A 15,178-nucleotide genomic window follows, 5' to 3' on the forward strand; every position below is an offset into this window, starting at 1 on the left:
ATCATGGGTAAAAGATTTGGTTTCCAGGAGTCCGTTCCTACGAGTTCTGCGCTCTGGTTTTAAAAACAAGATACTTAGTTCATTAATACTATGGCTTGCCATTATGGATTGTTTCCAGACAGGCTGCCAAATTTGGACATCTTTTGAAGTATGCAGAAGTTTCACAGTGGATTTAATGCCTTCAGTCACACTTGGCAAACAAAACAAAAGAAAATCCAGGTCCAAATTAGTTCTAAGGTCTTTTCTCTTTTAATAATCACAGTCATTGCTAATGCTCTCACAAATATTTCCTGATCTTCTGAGAAAAGTCAAATATGTTAAACAATCCCACATGATTCTATTTCCCTTGCACAGATCAGTGAAACACTTGGCATAATACCTGACTGACTACTTCCAAATTATGTCATTCTTAAAGTAAATCTTAGTTACCCTAAAAGAATATTTTTCAAACTGCAGATCATAGCCCATTAAGTACTGAAATCAAGTCAGCAGGTCACAAACAGCATTTTTATAAAATGAAAAAGAACAGGATGGAGTAAGAAATATAAAAATATATGTCATTTAAAAAAATAATTATTGTGTGAAGCTTTTGTTGTATATGTTGTATATGTATGTATATATGGTTGTGTATAGAACCATAAAGTCTCTTTCATGTCATAGATGAGTCTCTTGGTTGGAGGGCCCTTTTCTCTTAGCTCACCATGCTCTGTATCTATCCCCTACCCCATAAATTGAGTCAGCAAAAATTTATGTAGGACAACATAGCTGGCTATAGCTGGTATAGATACTGTCTAGAGATGGGAACAAGTTTTCAGACATGTTTGCTAAAACAGAGTATCAGGTACTCTGGGAATTCCAAACAGACCTAATTTCCTCCATGGAGATAAATAATTTCCATTTCCTACAAGGTGAGTACCTGAGATGGCATAACTTTACTGTAAATCTTGGCCCTGTAGCATAGCTTGAAATCTTTAAATTATAATCTAAGAAAACCACTACCTACTTATGCCTGGTAACATCTAATCTGAAAGTGTTATTCAATCCCTTCTCCAAGAGAAGCCAGAGGTTGGAGACAGTGAAGACCAAGGAAGAATATGGTATCTTAGAAATTAGTGTCAGCAATGATACAGGAATGACTGGGATCTTGTTGCTCATACAGCTGGGTTGGCTAAGGACAAGAATGTATGAGGCTTTGTCTGGACTTCTCTGAGATTCTTCTTTGCATGAGTCCCTCTTGAATAGCATTACCACAGTACTAGTACTTTTCTAGATATTTTTTCAAATTGGCTAAATTCAGGTGGCTTGATTCTTTAAATAGCCAGCATCCATGTTCTGCCAGTGCCTGACAAAGGCAATGCTGTCATTTAGAACTAGCAATACTTCTTGTTAGTTCATGTAATCTACCACCTTTCCATCAGGTGCTGAGAGGTATCAGAAACTTGTTTTTCTCTGAAGTAGTCTTTTAAACTGATAAAGATATTTCCCTTTATCTTCATCAATTATTGAAATGTTATTATTCATGTTTCACAAATATAACAGAGTAATTTACTGGCTTCCTAATAAACCATACTATAATTTGTAATAGTAATTGTGAGAGTGATAATCCATGCCCATTCAAAACTTCACTTTTTCTCATTACCGCAATAGGTAAAGGGTATGGACAGAAGGATTCGGTAATAACTTCATTAGTTGATAGTTCTTTAATATGATTTCTCAGATCATTAATCTCTGATAAAACAATTCTCCAGATCAATGGCTATCAATTGGGGGAAATTTTGCCACTCAGGGGACATTTAGCAATGTCTGAAGAAGTTTTTGGTTGTCAAAACTGTGGGGTTGTTGTTACTGGTGTCTAATGAGTAGAGGCCAGGAATGCCACTCAACATCATAAAACACTCAGGGAAGCCCCCTCATCTACCCCCCCCAACACAGAATTATTTGGCCCAAAGTGTCAGTAGGGCCAAAATGCTAATGTTAATATTAAGAAACTCTGTCCTGACCCTGATATTTGACCTTAACATTTCTTGTGTTGTTCAAAGTTATAATGAGCATTTCCTTTTATATACCCCTTCATTTACATGGAGACTATACTATAGCTTTAATCCTGGTCTTCCTTCTCAACCTCTTATTCTATGTTTCAGAACTTGAATAGATCTCAAACTCAAAATTAACTCAAATCTTAAACTTGAAATTTTCTAGGATGATAGCCAGAAGGAAGAGAGATTGAGAGTTGTTTTCCTTTCTATTTCTCTCCAATTCTGGTGAGCTGGTGCAAATAAGATAAGTAAGGGGATTTTATTAAGGATATATCAGGAGTCTACTGCTGGAAATAATATTCTGAGACTTTAAAAGGCTAAAACTAGGCTCAATCAATGCCATGTACACCACAGGAGGGTTGATTCAACTTAGTAGCTGATATGGGGGGGAAGATAATGAGTTCAGTTTTAAATATGATGAGTTTGAGATGCCTGTTGGTCATTCAAGCAGAAATGTCAAGTAGGTACTTGACTATATGGAATTGGAGGTAGAAATAGAAATGTGGGCATCAACATTTATAGGTGGTAATTGAAGCCACAAGAGTAGGTGATAACAACTAAGGAAAGAGTATAGATTTAAAAGAGGAAGTAGTTCCATAACCGAACTCTTAAATCCAACATTTGATGTCAGATAAAGGATTAATTCAGAGCCAATGGTATTTCCTCTATATCAGGCTGTGTTCCAGACATAAGGGAAATTGCATTTAATCATTCAATAAATTTTATATTAAGCACCTATTATATGCCAGGAACTATTGTAGGCACTTGGATACATCAGTGAACAAAACTGACAAAAATCCCAGATCTTAGGGAGCTTATTGTATAATAAGCTTCTTTATAATGAAACAAGGGTTCTGGATGTCTTCCCGGTCATAAAGCCTCTGGTTCTCTGAGAACTTCAATCCCCACCTTCAATATTAGAAGGAAATCTAGATACCACCCTATTCTCCCATTTTCCCCACTCCAGCATTTTTGTTCAATGTTGCATGTGACTTTAATTTTCCTGTAAATTTGCTGGTTGCTTTGAACAAGTGAAATAGAACAATCTGGAAATCAGAAAGTCATTGACCTTGGGCAAAAGGAAGGAGAAAGAATGTCACATCAAAAAGAATGAGAGGCATTCATAATGAAATAAATAACATTATAGACCCAAGTTAAGATAAGCGGACAAAGATTGACAAAGTATAACAAAGATGGGACAATATAGCTACAAAGTACTGGGAGTAAGGGTAAAGTAATGAGCTTGGTTTGAAAATGCCAGGGAAGAGAAGTCAACTGAAACAATCATCTTTCTAATTCTGTATCTTTGCTCTTGTTATCTTGGACTGAGTTTGACCCCCATCGGACAACAAATTGATCTGAGTCAGACCACATAATAAATGCCTTGAATCAAAATTTGATGATAAAATTTTACACTTTCTCAGCACTTTTGAAATAACCATATTATCATAGGGGAGGGGACTCACTGAGAGAAAGAGCCCAGTAGCACTTAATGACAGCTTTTCTGCCTCTCTTTAAAATAGCTTTAGTTGTGTGAAGCCTCTATCTGCATCTCTGAAATTTTATACCAACCAAAGGGCCATTTTTAAACAAATATGAAAAAAGAAAAATAAAACAAATATGAATCTCCAGAGCCTTATGTGGCAATCCAAGGGCATTTGTAAACTAATTTCAGTTCCTAATGACTTCCTTTGTCCTTTTCAATGGCCCTGGATGCTAAGAAATGGAAATCTGTCTCAGTTCTCAGAGGGATATTAGTATACCAATAATTGAATCTCAAACGGAGAACTCATAAGAATCTCCAGGAGTCAGGGGCTTTTTCAAACTACACATTCCCTCTTCTTACCACTTGTATATTATGATACATACTTCCTACTCTTATATCAAAAAGTCACTGCTTTGGCGAGACACTGTTACTTATAATAAAGGGACTCATTCCTCAGGTATGTTAGCATAGAAAGGTTGAAGAAGACTGACCTGTCTGATATATTTAATACATTCTACAAATATATCTCTGTAATGAACTCCTAGTCCAAGCAGTAATGAGTTTTCCACAGTTGTACTATTTCCAGACTAAAATTTTAAAACACATTTCAAAAGTCTAGAGATGAAATTGCTCAGACAGAACTTTCTGGTAGAACTTTCTACCTGCCTGGCTAGAACCTGGTTTAGGAATAAAGAGTACTGGCTATTGATAGGTCCTGTTCCAGTCACTGTTGCTATGCAACAAACAATCCAAATTTAATGGTATGCAACAACTTATTTATTATGTACACAGATTCTGTGATTTAGGAATTTGGAAAAGATACATCAGGGATGGATTATCTTTGCTCCACAGTGTTTGGAGCATCAGCTGGGAAGACTCAAGGGCTGAGGCCTAACATCACCTGAAGCCTCACTCACTCCCATGCTTGGCAATTGACACGGACTGTGACCTCTGATCTCAGCTGGGATTGCCTGCTAGAACGTGTAACCTCTTCATGTACCTGCTTAGATTACATCAACAGCATGGTGGCTGGGTTCTGAGAGCATGTGTCCCAAAAGTCACAAGTTGAAGCTCTATCACCTTTTATGTTCTAGCCTTGGCAGTCACACAGCATCACTTGTGCTATAGTTACAAGCTCACTCAGATTAAATAGGAGGAAGCATAGACCCCAGCTCTTTTTTTCACCCTTCCCCCACAGCTTTATTGATATATAATTAACAAAATTGTATATTTAAAGTATACAATGTGATGATATGATATATGTATACATTGCTAAATGATTACTACCACAATCAAGTTAATTAACACACATCACCTGTTCAGTTACCTTTTTTTGGTGAAAATGCTTAAGATCTACTTTCTTAGCAAATTTCAGGTGTACATCACAGTATTATTAACTATAGTCACCATGCTGGACATTAGATCCTTAAAACTTATCCATCTTAATAACCAGAAGTTTCTGCACTTGGACAAGCATCTCCTCATCCTCACGCACTGCCAGCAGCCCCTGATGACCACCATTCTACTCACTGTTTCTAAAAGTTCAGCTTTTCTTTTTTTAAAGATTTCACATGTAAGTGATACCAGAAGGTATCTTAGACCCAGCTCTTGATGGAAGAAATATCAAAGTCACATTTTAGGAAGAGTATGTAGTATGGGAGATATTGCTCTAGTCAACTTTGGAAAATACAATCTGCCACAATCTGCCCACTGGTTACAACAATTAACATCTTTCCCACATGCAAAATATACTAATCCTCTTCTCCAAATCTAACCCCATTATGACAGCAGGTTAACTACAAGATTTCTTTCTCTAAATCAGGTCCAGGTATAGATGAAGATCCTCAGATTTGGTTTTTTGGGTATAGTTCCTTGAGTATCTCTTGTAATGAAGATATGCAAACTAAAGTTACAAGTTATCTACTCCATATACCCAACATACAATTGTGGGGGAGGACTAGCCTAATCACTATAGACATTCTGATGGAAATGAAAGGAGGGAGAAATGAAAAGAATTCAGCAATCACTGGTCCTTAACAACTCTGAAATCTAATGTGAACATGTTGCCAGTTCCTTCTTCTGTCCTGCTGCTTTGACATTGCTCTCTACCACTCATCATTCTACCCTCTGGTTGCTTGGTTCAACCCTCTGAGTCATCTTTTCTTGTTTCATTAAAAAAACAAAAAAGCTCATATTTGCAGCTGAGTAGTTTTCTCAGCCTGCTTCCTCATGGAGTCCAAAGGACTTCATTTTGTACTACTCTCTCTATCCCTTTCAATCGAAGCTGATACAATTCCTTGAAAAACTCTGGGCTTTTTTATACTAATTTATAAACCACTCCATTAAACAAAAGCCATAACAAAAGAGATTTCTCTAGCTTTGGCTCCCTCTAAAGACTGCTGTGGGGTAACTACCTTAAAATTCTTATATGCCTTATTGTTTAGCAAAAAGGGTCTGTAAGGTATGTCCTTAAGATCCTTAGAAGGCCTTTGTCTATCTGAAAGATTCTAGGAGGAGCTGCCTTACTTCATTTTGAAGTTCTAACAACAGAGTTAACACTTCCAATCTGGTTTTGATCTTTGGCCTAAAGCCTTTACTAATTTGAGACTCACTGGAGAAGCTGGACAAAATAGACCATTATTTTCAAATTCAAGAAGTCCTACATTCTTTATAATAAAAGTTAATTCTTTAGCTCACATCTCCCCTTCCACATGTTTTATATTCAGTGAAAAAAGGCAGAAGGCCCTTTCAATTATTTGCCTGTATATCTCTATATGTACATAGATCATCAAGTTTATTAGGTATATTTCCTATTTTCCATGTTACCATAGAAGAGCATCGCTGACTTTCTGCTAATACATAAGCAGAGCTCCTTTTCCATCAGCTTCTGATTTTCTTTAAGCCTTTACCAACAGCCCCTTTAAGGCCCTGTATGCTTTTTCTATTACTCTCTCCAAGGCCCTTCCATCTACTGCTTTGTCTTAAAGCCTATGCCATACATTTTTGTTTTTTGTTATAGCAGCACTCCACTTATAGGTACCAACTTATATTATAGTTAACTCTTGCTGAGTAACAAATACCCTCAAACTTGGAGACACAAAACAACAACCATTTTATTATTCTCACAGACTCCTAGGGTTAGGAATTTGGAAAGGACAGAACAAGAATTTCTTGTTTTTGTTAAAAAATGTTTAAGGCCTCAGTTGGAATACTCAAAGCCTGGGGGGTAAAACCATTTGAAGGTTCATTCATTCACATATCTGGCTATTGGCTGGGGCCTCAGTAGAGGCTGCTGATCAGAACTCCTAGAAGTGGCTTCTCCATGGGGCTACTTGGAGAATTCTTTTTATTTAGAGAGATAAGCTTGAGGGCACCCATCACCTTGTGTCCAAGGGACCAGTCATTACAACTTGGAATAATCAGACCAATCAGAAAGTGCAGCTCATCTCTGATGCATTAGGCAGTGTTCTGGTGGCAATCCACGTACAAAACATCCATGTAATAGGTAATCAGAGCCTCTGGATGGACACATTGTCATGCAAACCTGGATGATATGGGGTAGCAGAGGCCACTTAACCCCAAGAGATCTTCCACCACGGAAACCTTATAGTCATCCATCAGTAGTTGGAAATAACTTATCAGATATGAATGAATGGCAGATGGTTACACATAGCCTTGTGTGAGGCACTCTGTGAAGGACACCAAAGTTGTAGAGTAAACTGGGAGCCCATTGTACAGAATAATTGGTTGAAAATGTCAGCTCAAAAACTTTGCACTCAAGTTAAATGCTTCTGGACAACATTACCACATGGTCTTCCTAAGATGCTGATAGTGAACTTTATGGCATTTCTATTGATCTTGTATCTAGAATGATGTCCTTCAATAAATCACAAATATCCCTGAATCTAGGAAAATTCAACAAGTCATAAAACTCCTAAGATATCCTTATCAAGGTTGGTATAAGTTTGGGAGTAAAAGAAGTGGTCATGCGTCTGCATTGGTGAGAGTATAAAGTGGTGCTGCTCTCCAGTGCTGATTCTTGCTGCCTGTCTCTGAGGAGCTTCTGTTCCAACCATTCTCAGAAATACCCCTCTTACAGTATTCCTACTACTTAATTGGGCATCCCACAGCCACATTTTAATCTGGGACACTATGTTCAAATAGTGTCTGGTCTCACTATTCCATCCCCTGTCACCGCCTCTGCTTTGAGGAAAGTTCAAAGTCTCCTACAGTATGGTTCTTTCTCTCTCTTCTATTCTTTGGGACCCCTTCCTCCCTTTGATAAACAAGTTCCACAAATTCTGAGATCTCAGCCAGTGTAATTCTCAAAGCATAGCCATCAGCAAATGGCTGAGGGGAGGAAACAAAGATTTTGCTAAATTCTTGAAATGGAAACAAAATACAAATTAATATTTAAAGAAATTATCCTGCCACAGTTATTTTAAATATGAAATTAATATGATTAAATATAACAGGATAGTACTTTTATGGGTAAAAATTAGCATAAACAAAAAATAATGTTTCTTTTTTTTTTTTGCGGTACATGGGCCTCTCACTGTTGTGGCCTCTCCCATTGCGGAGTACAGGCTCCGGATGCGCAGGCTCAGCGGCCATGGCTCACGGGCCCAGCCGCTCCGCAGCACGTGGGATCTTCCCAGACCGGGGCACGAACCCGTGTCCCCTGCATTGGCAGATGGACTCTCAACCACTGTGCCACCAGGGAAGCCCGATGTTTCTGTTTTTAAGAGTTACACAAATAATATTTTTCACAGAACAAAACATACTACATGAACCAAAATAGCATGTATTTTATTACTTTCTAAAAATCTCCAGTGTGGACCTTATACAGGAGAAATCAAGTGCTGAATGGCAATTAATGTTACAGTATATTTAGAAGTGGACTAGAACATTAAAAAAAAAGGAGACTGAAGAAATAATTCTATTTTCCCTTCAATTTGAATCAGCAATGAATCCATACATGAAATAGACTAAACAATATATAATCCAACAAATAACTATGGGCATATATTTAAAAATATCTTCTTATTTTCATTTAGACAATTTAACCCTGAAACCAAGGGAAGAAATTCCAAAGATATGTTTAGTTTATTTAAAATAATGAATATATGTAAACTTACACTATTGTCACTAAAATGTGTAAAAATTGAGCATGCCCATTTGCTTGAATGGTTATTCACTTCAATATAAATTATAATTTCCTAGGTTTTAAGTAAATGGGAAATGAATGAAGCATGTCAGCTATTGTTTGACAAACTAATTGAACATAGACTGACAATAAAAACAAGATAGCAACAAACAAACAAAAACAAAGAATGATTCCTTTAAAAATAATAGGGAAGTGTTTGTTTCTTCATTGCCCTTTGTCCCCACTGCAACTAAAGACCCTGCATGCCTCAGTGAAGATCCTGCGTGCTGCAACTAAGACCCGATGCAGCCAAAAATAAATAAAATAAATGAATAAAATAATAAACACATCTTTTAAGAAAATAAATAAAAATAAAAATACCAAAAAATAATAATAATAGGGAAAACCTTGCATTAAATGTTTTCCACCATGTCCTTAGAATTTAAGAACACAAAGATGTGTATAAATAATTCTCCCACAATGACTCTTAAGAGGTAATTTTTTAATGGTTCTTCTCCAGTGGATCTTCTTTTCTCTCTTCCTCCCTGCACTCTTTCTTCCTTTGCTGTATGCTGTAAAGCATTTTAGCACCTTTGTTGTACAGCTATTTGTTCATTTATCCTCTTGAAGGCATATACATTTAGTGAGTACAATAACATAGTTGCCAATTTCCCAAAACAAAAATTGACTTGATGTTCACTACTTCATCAGAACATTTATATCTACAGTTTGAAAATTGAAGAAAACTAGTTTCAACTTTATGTTATCACACTTCAAATATGTCTAAATTTAAATGAGTTTTAGTTGATGGCTTCAAGTAATTTACAATAAAATAAAACAATTTGGAGGGTTACATGGTGCTTATTATAGAGCAATCTGATATATAAGGCCAGAAACAGAAAAGTGAGGGAAAAAAACCTAGCATGACACAAAGTTAAGAGAATCATTTCTATGAGCATCTTAAAAATCCAGCATTTAACTTTAACCTCTGATTAAAATGGTATCAGTATACTAAATTGAATTTTTTAGTAGTGAATACATTTGTTTTCGATGCACAACCTGTTTGACAGGTCACCACTATTTTCTCTGTGAAAGGTGATTGTTTCTAATCAACCCTCATTGATGGACAGTTGGACTACACCAAAAAACTGATCTATCTCTTCTTGAAAATAGGTTGTAGTCTCATATGGGCAGCGTGGAGTATTTATCAAGTTTTTTATTAATTTTGTTTTCTTTTTGGCCGTGCTGCATGGCTTCTGGGATCTTAGTTCCCCAACCAGGGATCCAACCCTAGCCCATGGCAGTGAAAGCGCCAAGTCTTAACCACGGGACTTCCGAGGATTCCCTGTTAATTCTTTTTTAATAAATTATTTTTACAAGGATAACCAGCATTAGTGAGCTTTCTAATGAGATAGAAGAAGCCTGGAGCATTAAGATAAATTAAATTACATAAAGCCAAAAGATAATTGTTTTAAACTAAAGATGCCACTGTGTTAGCATACCATGATATTCACACAACTTGTAGAAGTGTCCCAATATACATTTAGTAGTTTATAGGCTATGGACTAACATCTATGCTTCTGTAATATAAAGCTGATGGTAAAATATTTAAAAATAATTAAGATTTTAAAAGTTTCATATTTCATGCAAAAACAGATATTAACCATACCAAACCACAAATTAAGTTCAATAGATAGGACTTCCCTGGATGGGAAGTGGTTAAGAGTCCTTCTGCCAATGCAGAGGACATGGGTTCGACCCCTGGATGGGGAAGATCCCACATGCTGTGGAGCAACTAAGCCCCTGTGCCACAACTGTTGAGCCTGCGCTCTGGAGCCCACACATCGAAACTACTGAAGCCTGTGCGCCTAGAGCCCATGCTCCGCAACAAGAGAAGCCACTGCACACCAAAACGAAGAGTAGTTCCTGCTCGCCGCAACTAGAGAAAGCACGCGTACAGCAACGAAGACGCAACGCAGCCAAAACTAAATAAATTTATTAAAAAAAAAGTTCAATAGATAGAATTTAGTAAGTTTAAGGGAACCAGAAGCCTTTATCCCTAAAGTGAGAAACTTTGAAACTCTTCAAATAAATGAGGACACCTACTGGAAGTTGGAAATCTTTTAATAATTTTAGTCAAAGAGAAAGCTCATCTGCAATTTTATTTGAAAACTTCTTTGCTGGCAAAAGAAAGAGGATAGCATAGGCAAGTATTTGTCAAGTTCTAGGAGAAAAACCCACATTCCTTGGAATTACCTTAGACCAAAAAGGAAAAAGAAGAAAACGTGAAAGTAGAATTTCTCTTCCCTAAGTTTTCTATTTTCTTGAGGTAATTGAAAATTACTAGAGAATTCAAGTTTAAGATTATAGATGAATGGAGGATCCAGTGAATAAGCGTAAAAAAAGTATCTGAAGTAGGCTGATGGCCAGCAATTGAACAAAATTTATATTTACCAAATATGCCACATAGTTACTAACATTTCTGTATAAGTTGTATAATTGTTAATATCACAACCATAGATACATTTTTTAGTACAAAACCAAAAAAGCCTGCTGTGCATTCAATAGATGAAATTGGGCATGTCATTTAACTCCCTGGACTACAGTTTATTCATCTGTATTCCAAGGGCATTAAACTAAAAAATCTTCAACAGCCTCCTTTAAGCTTTAAGATCTGAGAGCCTAAAAATAGGATTTCCTCAAATAATTATTTTAAAAATAGGTAGACATTTTGCAATTAAAATCATAAAAGTGTATTATATTCCTTTTTCCCCTAGAAAGCAGCCTTATTTATTTTTACCTTTGGAAACATACTTTCCAGATCCTTCATATCAGGGATTGCTCAATAATTCACTATTTTATTAATCTCTAGCCTGCTGTGAATAAACATAGGATACGGGAAGCTTTGGGTCTTCAGGATTATAATTTTTCCAGAGTCTCAGGTAAGTGCTGTCATCAATCTAAGCAAATTCCTCAGATCAATCTTATATAAGGCTCAAAATAAGTGTATTTATGTATTTTGGCTCACTGTAGTCTTACCATTTATTTTTCCCTGTGAAAATACCAAGTGACAATGTATTTAAAAACCAGATTTTAATTATATAATGGAAGCCTTACCTCATTATTTTCAAACAATAGTAGGTAGTTTTCTGACTTTTTTTCATTTTTTAGAAATATAATAATAATAATGGTAATGGATGAGGCCAAAATTAAACATAATTTAATATGGAAAAGAAGATATTCATTACTAATCAATCAGTATTTTTTTTTTTTTCGGTACACGGGCCTCTCATTGCTGTGGCCTCTCCTGTTGCGGAGCACAGGCTCCGGACGCGCAGGCTCAGCAGCCGTGGCTCACGGGTCCAGCCGCTCCGCTCCGCGGCATGTGGGATCTTCCCGGACCGGGACACAAACCCGCGTCCCCTGCATTGGCAGGCGGACTCTCAACCACTGCGCCACCAGGGAAGCCCTCAATCAGTATTTTTGAGATCCCATTGCATGCAAAGCTGTATATGGAGAAATACTTTGAATTATGCAACATATATATCATTTTAAGCTAGAATATATAGAACATTTGATGACCTCTTTTACCTTAACTGCCTAACATCCCTTTTCTCATAAATACTTACTACTTTCTTTTGGATTCTCTGTCTCAAACAATTTAATGTTGGTGTCTTCCATTTATAATTGTTCATATCTTCCTGTGTCATTTCCCAGTGGTTACTAAATGGGCATGCTACAGTCTCTGTAAGTTTTGAGGATGGCAGTAGGCATTCTTAATACCCAGGAGAAATTAGAGAGCCCTGTAGAGAATTATCCAGCAATTAACATTCATAGTCATGAATAAATAATTTAAAAAAGAGAAATAGCTCCTCTGTCGCCTCCTCGCTTCCAAGATGACCAAGAAAAGAAGGAACAATGGTCATGCCAAAAAGGGCCGCGGCCATGTGCAGCCTATTCGTTGTACCAACTGTGCCCGTTGCGTGCCCAAGGTTAAGGCTATTAAGAAGTTCGTCATTCGGAACATCATAGAGGCCACAGCCTTTAGGGACATTTCCGAAGCGATTGTTTTCGACGCCTATGTGCTTCCCAAGCTGTATGTGAAACTGCATTACTGCGTGAGTTGTGCCATTCACAGCAAGGTAGTCAGGAATCGTTCTCGGAAAGCCCGGAAGGACCGAACACCTCCATCCCGATTTAGACCTGCAGGTGCAGCCCCACGACCTTCACCAAAGCCCATGTAAGGAGCTAAGTCCTTAAAAGACTAAAGAAATACTATTCCCTGGAAAGACAATAAAGTGGAAATTATACTTTAAAAAAAAGAGAAATAAGCCAATGTATTTTTTTAATGAGCCAAAAAAATCTCTCTTTGACAATTAAACAAAAAAGTTACTTAAGGAATAATTTATCAATTTTAGAAAAATAGTTTTTAAAGTTAGTAAATTCTATAGGAGATATGTAGAGTGTAATGTGCTAAGAAAATATTTAGGTAAGGAAAAATAAGTATATAAAATTTTAAATCAACGTGAAGTTATATGACTGAGTGGTTGGGGAGAAAATAGAAAATATCAAAGCTTGCTTGTGTCATATGAGTGGTACAATTTAAATTCTATAGTGTAATAAGAAGATAGAATCTTTTAGGGCTGAAATGATTGGATAAGGCTTTTGTCAAAGAAGTGATATTTGACTTGGGTCTGAACAGTTTGATAGACATTTGATAAGCAGAGATATAAGACAATGGGGCTGCAATCGGAGGTAAAAATATAGCAAAGGCAAAAAGCCTAGGGCAGGTTGGTTTCTACAAAAGACTATCCTGGTTAATGGTTGGAAAAAAGAACATGGTGGTGGGGGTCAGGAATTAGAGAAATGTTTCAACCTTAGAAAATTTTTGTATGCATGCATGACTATTGTTTCAATCTAATAGGACATAAATCACAGATGCAACAGGTTAGACTGCAAGGAAGGCAAATGGACCAAAAAAGAAAATTGCTCACAAACTTAAGAGGAATCTTAGACCCCACTGACCTGCACGTTTCTTCTTTGCCTCCAAACTAAGCCTTACCTCCCAAGACTCTTCACGATCATTTATTTCAATCCACCTGGACTAGTCATTCTGTTCCCTGAAAAAGTACAAAGTTTTCCTGCCTCTGCATTTGCTATAACAGTCTATCCAACTGTTCAGAGCCAAGTCAAATACTACCTCCTCAACAAAAACCTTCTCCAGTGATGTCAGTCCTAAACCATAGTTCTCGTCTGTTTTATTATTGAACTTAGATTGTACCACTCATATGATGCAAGCAACCTTGATTTACAAATGTTTGCATCTGCTTGCTTTATCCTACACAATTATAAAAATTCTTAAGGGCAGAAACCATGTAATGCAACTTTGCATACCACAGCGTTTTGCAGTTTCATAGGCTAGGCTATAAAAACAAAATCCAACTCACAAAATAATGCTAAATACGAATTTGTTGAGTGTGTTCCAGTGTTGACACATTTTTCATTCTCTTCATGTTTCTCCTTATCCTTATGAAGCAATCCTTATATTGAACCCAAATTTTATGTTTACTTTCTAACTCTTGGAAAATAAAACGATTGAAACATATCTAGTCTCACTCAGTAATGCCTTCACCATAAGAGTTAAAGAGGCATCTAGGGAATCTAGGGATGATCCCAATAACTGTGGGAAAAGGAAGCCATTTAAATGTCTTTCTGATTTACCTACTTGAATCAGAATGTAATATGAGGTTGGAAGAGGGAAATTGAGCTGCAAACAGTCTCTACTACCTGATCTGTTTAATTCCACACTGTAGGTGCTGGGGAAGAATGTGTAAAGGTAAAAATGATGGGTTCTTCTGTTAGGCTGTATTTTAGTTTGAAGGGATGGTTTGGTATTCTAAAACAGCTATGAATAGTTTTAAAACTGATGATTGCAATATTTTAATTCACATGAACACAAATGAGTTTATTCCTTTAAGTAACTGTTCAAAGGGTTAATTTCCTTTTTTTGATTAACCTTCCAGCATAGGGATTTCGGCTGTGGTTGAAACAAGTTTAAACCCAATTAGCTGTTACAAAATCCAAAGTAAGGCATTCTGAAAAGGTGCTTCAGGATCCTACATTTTTATGCATAAATATCCTCAAGTACCTCATTCATGAATCCTCACCCCCACTCTCACAAACTTTAGGTCTCAGGAACTAACTTGGGAACGCAGATAGAAGCCTCTTTTAGAGTAGAAAGCCACCTAATGATGGCTAGGACTAGGGTGATGTTAGGGGGCACTCTCCTTAGGCACAAGTTATGAGTCACCCCAAAACTCGATAATGAAGATAAATTTTTAAAGCACTATTTTAAAACCTAACTAATGGGAAAAAAAGTCCATGATGAACAAAATATCAATTTTAAATAAAATCAAGATCCTGCCCTGCACTTGCATGATTCACCTCAATTGCCTCATCCTAATCTCCTGAGTCTGGGGCACATTCTTAAATTTGCACCAGAGGTGAGTG

The 15,178-nt window shown here is 36.8% G+C and overlaps 1 protein-coding gene across 1 annotated transcript; it reads left to right on the forward strand.

Moving 5' to 3' along the window:
* Nucleotides 1-12,543: 12,543 nt before the first annotated feature.
* On the forward strand, nt 12,544-12,923 carry LOC132513505 (small ribosomal subunit protein eS26-like). Its single transcript, XM_060137933.1, has one exon. The coding sequence runs from the start codon at nt 12,565-12,567 to the stop codon at nt 12,910-12,912; it is 348 nt and encodes a 115-aa protein (XP_059993916.1). The 5' UTR covers nt 12,544-12,564; the 3' UTR covers nt 12,913-12,923.
* The last annotated feature ends 2,255 nt before the right edge of the window (nt 12,924-15,178 follow it).

This window comes from Lagenorhynchus albirostris, chromosome X, assembly GCF_949774975.1.
Source record: "Lagenorhynchus albirostris chromosome X, mLagAlb1.1, whole genome shotgun sequence".
Classification (NCBI taxonomy): Eukaryota; Metazoa; Chordata; class Mammalia; order Artiodactyla; family Delphinidae; genus Lagenorhynchus; species Lagenorhynchus albirostris.

Bases quoted from the DNA above. Each gene is read 5' to 3' on its own strand.
- LOC132513505 (XM_060137933.1), top strand. From the start codon at position 12,565: ATGACCAAGAAAAGAAGGAACAATGGTCATGCCAAAAAGGGCCGCGGC.